At 39.9% G+C, this 5,890-nt stretch overlaps 2 protein-coding genes across 6 annotated transcripts in view; both read left to right on the top strand.

Moving 5' to 3' along the window:
• Positions 1-2,436, top strand: part of myom1a (myomesin 1a (skelemin)) — a 22,935-nt gene extending 20,499 nt beyond the window's left edge. For all 4 annotated transcript variants that reach the window (XM_014018355.1, XM_014018358.1, XM_014018356.1 and 1 more), the window contains 5 exons: positions 625-788; positions 909-945; positions 1,173-1,195; positions 1,465-1,520; positions 1,644-2,436. In XM_014018355.1, coding sequence (XP_013873809.1) covers positions 625-788; positions 909-945; positions 1,173-1,195; positions 1,465-1,520; positions 1,644-1,913 — 550 coding nt within the window. In that variant the 3' untranslated portion in view covers positions 1,914-2,436. The remainder of the gene's footprint in view (positions 1-624; positions 789-908; positions 946-1,172; positions 1,196-1,464; positions 1,521-1,643) is intronic.
• A 2,160-nt stretch (positions 2,437-4,596) lies between these two features.
• Positions 4,597-5,890, top strand: part of lpin2 (lipin 2) — a 19,380-nt gene continuing 18,086 nt past the window's right edge. Inside the window, exon 1 of one of the 2 annotated variants that reach the window (XM_014018354.1) lies at positions 4,597-4,714. The gene's annotated coding sequence lies outside the window, so the exon portion shown is untranslated. Of the gene's footprint in view, positions 4,726-5,890 lie in introns of both variants that reach the window. The other variant, XM_014018353.1, reaches the window with a different exon arrangement.

The raw sequence follows: 5,890 nt of genomic DNA, 5'->3' as shown, positions 1-5,890 counted from the left end.
CATTTCCTCAAAGGTATTTTTAATCTGAAAAGAGTTTCACTGAGTGAGAACTAATGTTAGGAGCTCAGCTCAGAAGACATTTTAAGTTTTACTTACGGTTTTTCACCCGAGAGCCTGCAGGAGTCATGGGCGGGTGTGTGGGGTGGAGTTTGGTGAGGAATGCTCCATGATATGGAAGTTCAGCTTAAAGACACGTCCCAGGGGCATTTCTGGTCCCCACCTGTCGTTTTGCTCCTCAGCATGGCTGCCTAAAAACACTGCAGGATTTCTCAAACATGCATGAATGAGTCAGACCAAGGCTTTGGGCATGTTTTTTATGAGAGTATAACATTATAACATGATATAAAACTCAAAAAAGTTGATTTTACATGATATTGCCCCTTTAAAATCCTGCTTCTTTAGTAGTATAGGGGTGTATTGGTGCTCATGACATACACTGGAAAGGCACCATCAATGCAGACAAGTATAGGCTTTAGAACAATATACACTTCCATCCAGCAAAGAAAACCCAGGACTGGTAATCGGTTGTGATTACTGTTCCAGTTTGAAACGTTCTTCTTTAGTTGGCTCGATCTAAAACAAAAGCCTGACCCCACTTTATTTCTGCACCCTCCATTTCTTCAGAGATGCCAAAATGGCTGCTTCAGAGAGAGTTAAGTCTGGTTCCACAGGGGAGCAACTCTGGCTTAAGATCAATGAACCCACTGAGAAGGACAAGGGCAAATACACCATGGATATCKTTGATGGCAAGGAGAGTGTGAAGAGGGTCTTGGAACTGACTGGCAAAGGTGGGTAAAAGATATTAAACTTATAGTTAGAAGACTGCTAACTAAAAACAAGATCCTCTGAACTTTACTGTTTTTGTACTTGTTTACCCAAATTATAATCGTTGATTTGTTCTGATGCAGTTTGGGAGGAGGCATTTGAAGAATTCCAGAGACTCAAGTAAGTAAACAAATACATTTTTGTTCATTTGCGTAGTTCTGTATTTCTGTCTTTGAGGATGTTTACATGCATAAATAGCAAAAAAGTTGTCACAAACCTAGAATAGGCTCTATGTGCGCCCTTTCAGAGCCCGTCAGAATACATTTCCTGGCATTGTATAACACATAAATAACCAAGATACCATTTTTAGATGCCCCTGACAATCTCTTGTCTTGTTCTTTCCGCAGAGCGGCAGCAATCGCAGAGAGAAGTAAGTGGTTGTTTCTTCCGTTTCTCCCTGGATACGGAGCCTTTTAAAAATAATGCAGCCTTTTCTGGGCGTAGTTTTATTTTTATTCTGGTTCATGTGGCTTTGAATACGTACAAAGTCTGGATTTCGTAATGAAAAAGGGGGTTTTATAAACTAAATATTGAATTTACAACAGAGAGTTTCTGATAATCGTTCACATTGATTCATTTACGGTGTTGTTAACAAGTAAATGCTTTTACCCTTGGYTCACTCCTGTATTTCTTGTTCAGACCGTGCTCGTGTTGTTGGAGGCTTGCCAGATGTGGTAGCAATCCAGGAGGGCAAGGTAAATACATAAAATTTTTACTCTGCTACAATGTCTCAATCCCCACTTCCACTGTGTCTTCTACTTTTTTTTTAAATCTCATTTGTGACTTCCTCTCACCTACTTTTTTTCCCACCTCCTCAGTCCCTGAACCTGACCGGCAACGTGTGGGGCGAGCCTGTGCCCGAGGTGAGCTGGACGAAGAACGAGAAGGTGCTGACATCCGACGAGCGCTACAAGCTCAAGTTCGAGCAAGGCAAGTTCGCCAGCATCACCATCGCCGCCGTCACCACGGCCGACTCTGGCAAATACGCGCTGGTGGTGAAGAACAAGTTCGGCACGGAGGCTGGCGAGTTCACTGTCAGCGTGTACAACCCTGAGGAAGAGGAGGGCAAAGAGGAGAAGAAAGACTAAAAGATGACAGCAGTCGATTTAATAAAAAAGGGGGAATTTTACCCTGCAATAAAGAAGTTAAATAAACCTTAAATACAGCAGCATTCTCCTGCTTCTTTCATGTGCTGTGCTTAGCTTTAAATTGTTAGTACCAAAAGCATAATTAGATGTTGAAAGAATAACTTGTGCTTCTTGTTTCTTGGCATTTGTTCAGTCTCTTGTGGTCTCACCAGTTCATCCGTACGAGTTGAATATTAATCTTTGCTTTGAAAACAGCTGGAAGGCGAACAATTGCTGTCTCCCTATCATAATAAAGTATAACATTTGGCTAACCTTTGGACTCGGGATTCCTACCATGGAAGAATAAGTAATAGCATTAAATGCATTCTGAATATTTGAGAAACTTAGCATGTCAAGTATTTAACAGGTTCAACATTTTATTATTTATAAAAAAAATGGCAAGATTGCAAACAACCTGCTGTGTGTAAGCTGTGTGTCGTGCCAGTGTTTTGTAGATGAAGTAATAAACAGCAGTGGTGTAAAATAGGACTGGTGTGACAGTTTATGAGGTCTCAGACATGGCGTCTAAAGCTGAGTGCAAAATTTTAGTATGAATTTTTTTTTTTGGTATTTTTCTTTAGAACATGTGTCATGCTTCACTGTTAAATTCCCTTGAAAGAAAGGTGAATGTAGAATTTCAGGTACTATAAACGGAAACTGCTTTGCCTCGTAGTATTTAGTTTCAGGCTATAGGTAACAAAAGCAAGTTAAACAGGGTTCCCCTTAGCTGCAGGTGGTTTGGTGCATATTTTTTTAAATAATGTCTTATCAGAAAACTTGTTTTTGCTCTAAAATTTAATTGCTTAAGCATAAATGTTGTTTTCTGATTTATTATCCTCTTTTTTTCATTCATTTGTTGCTCTAAAAAACCCAAACAAAGCGATAAAGTCCTTTAAAAAATCAAAAAGAAAAAAATTGTATAGGTCTTCTGGACGGGTTCTTCTCTAATGAAAYGTTTCGTCTCTCCTCCAAGAGACTTCTTCAGTCTGAGAGTTTCAGGCAAAATTCAGGCTTTTAAGCACTGCCTCCATGTGACTGATACTCACATCACATGGCTATCGTTGACACCTAATTAACACCTATTGTTAACAGGGGGTGGAGTGATACTGGCAATAGCAGCGCTGTGGGAGGGGGACATCTACGGAATTCCGTATGTTGCGGGTGTTTCGGAGAAACTGAGACGTTTATTTTCTAAACATGATGTCCCAGTGGCTTTCAAACCCCAAAACACATTACGGTAAAGGCTGGTTCACCCCAAAGATCCGGTGCCCCGGCACAAACAGAGCAATGTTGTATATGCTGTTAAGTGCCAGGAGGACTTCGACCGGTTATACATCGGGGAAACAAAGCAGCCACTGTTCAAAAGAATGTCCCAACACAGACGAGCTACATCTAATGGCCAGAACTCTGCAGTTTTCACTCATTTACAGGCCAGCGGTCACTCTTTCAGAGATGAGGATGTTCTCATTCTTGATAGAGAGGAACGTTGGTTTGAGAGAGGAGTAAAAGAAGCCATTTTTGTGAAGAAAGACCGTCCATCATTAAACAGAGGTGGAGGCCTCCGTTTTCAGTTGTCCCCCTCCTACAGTGCTGCTATTGCCAGTATCACTCCACCCCTGTTAACAATAGGTGTTAATTAGGTGTCAACGATAGCCATGTGATGTGAGTATCAGTCACATGGAGGCAGGGCTTAAAAGCCTGAATTTTGCCTGAAACTCTCAGACTGAAGAAGTCTCTTGGAGGAGAGACGAAACGTTTCATTAGAGAGGAACCCGTCCAGAAGACCTCTACAATTTTTTTCTTTTTGATTTTTTACCTGGATTACTGAGATGCATCAGGAGATAAAGTCCTTACTTTTCCATTTAGAATTTATTTTATTTGTACCTAATTTTGTTGTGTTTTCTTTCACCCAATGAAATCATTTCAACAATAAAATTTAGCAAATAAGGCATGCAGAATAAACAAAAGAGCTATGTAATGAAAATAAATAAGCTGTTTGATCCTTTTTCCATCTTTTTATGTGTCACCCCAGCATTTAACAGTTGAGACACAGCATTGACTTTTTTTCATCGTATCCCAGAGTGTACATTATGCAATATTTAAATACACAAAATCAACTTCATAAGATGTAGATAAGAAAAAGATGTGCAACAAGGCAAAAACCTAACAAAAAAAAAAAAGAAATGCAAGATGAAACAGTGGTTAGCCTACATAAAACTGCAAAACAAACAAAATGTGGTCAAAATTAAATGAGTAAGGCTCTTTAAACATGAAGCATAAAGCAAACTGAAAAAGACCAAAACAAATTCAATATGAAACTCCAAAATGACAAAAATAAAATAAATAAAAAATTAGAAAACAATACAGAAAAATCAAAAATCGTGGTAAAGTTTWGAAGTTTTCTAATGATGGAAACAATGTCACGTGACTAATCAAGACTTGACTTTTCGGGACAAAGTAACAGTAAATCGATAATAATCCTAAATCGTATTTTTTATGTTAACTCGTCATTTTATACTGTGGGAGGAATTCATCCATTGTGAACATTTAAACCGGCCCACTCAGTGCTCCACCACCGAGCGGCTCTCCGCCCTCATCAGCTTCATCTGCAGCCTGCATGCTACACGCGCGCGCTCACACACGCACCAGTCGGTCACGGTGGTCCAGGCAGGGACACGTCAGGAGGCTTCAGAGGAGTTTCACTCACTAAATTATGGGGACTCGCTGAAATACGTACTTCATTAGGCAGCTTTCTGCTAAAAGTAAGCGAAAGGTAAGGAGTCAGTTAAATGATTATTTCCACCTGTCGAAACCATCCGTGGGCTTTTACGTGCGTCTCTAAATTTACAACTAGCTAATGTTAGCTAGCATGCAAGCTGGCTAACATTTTAGCCACAGTGGGGTTAGCTAAGGGGCAAACATAAACGGAATGGAAACTTGGTCGCAGTATTGAATGGACGTATTGAGTCTTCGGGGAAGCGAAGTGMTGAATGACTGACTTGCTTGTTGACGTTTCATCGTTTTGCCCTTATCGAAAACCGAGCTAGCTGACACACAGAGCTAGCCGAGCCCCCTTTCCCCCATTCATCTGTCTGGTGTTTTTCCAATTACTCTGACTCGAATGGGTTCTGTTGACACGCTGCTGGTCTTAGCAGTGCTTTCATTTCGTTTTCRTTTTCTCTTTTAACATTTCCGCCATCATAGCTGTCGAACTGTTGACGCTACTGTCACGATGAAGTGATTTTTTTTCCACCTGTGTGTGATTTGATTCAGTCTTAATATGTTTTAGCCAGAATTGCGAGGCTTAATCATCGTTAGATCTGCCAAAAGTACAGACTGGAAGACTTCAAACCAATCAGCCTGTGTGAGTGATAATGTTGTGCTTAATGGAAATTTTTTTTATCTCTTTGAACTGAACTTGTGCATTGAAACAGGTTTTTTTTTCTCCATAATTTAAATGCAGTTTTAGGGGGTGGGCTATGATAATTTAGTTGAATTTGACGCTAAATACACTAGAAGCACATGTCCAATACTGCAGTAACAATAACAAATTATATAACTCGTGTAACTATCAAACTGGTATTTTCCATTGAATTAAACATTTATATCTCCAAGCTGTAAGATACATGTTTAAGACAGATGGACATAACATTTAAGAAGGGATTTTCTTTCAGTTGAGGCCTTTAATGTCAGACCAAACGTTTGGACTTTGACCATTTCTGCTTTGTGAATCACCCAACTGCCAGGAAGTTTCACTATACAGTGAAGGCGCGGGGGAATTGTCATTTTGATGAATATGATGGTTTTGTAGCACCACAAATGTGGAAAAAATGAACGGTGCCTTCCTGAGAATGAATTTGTGTTACCCACATAATGAGCTGACTGATTTATTTTGCAGTTTTGTGTAGCTTTCAGCTTTGTAACACAACCTCGTGTTG

Source organism: Austrofundulus limnaeus, unplaced genomic scaffold, assembly GCF_001266775.1.
Source record: "Austrofundulus limnaeus strain Quisiro unplaced genomic scaffold, Austrofundulus_limnaeus-1.0 Scaffold190, whole genome shotgun sequence".
NCBI classification, from domain to species: domain Eukaryota; kingdom Metazoa; phylum Chordata; class Actinopteri; order Cyprinodontiformes; family Rivulidae; genus Austrofundulus; species Austrofundulus limnaeus.
The sequence above is the reverse complement of the archived record's forward strand: the minus strand, read 5'-3'. Positions and strand labels throughout refer to the sequence as shown.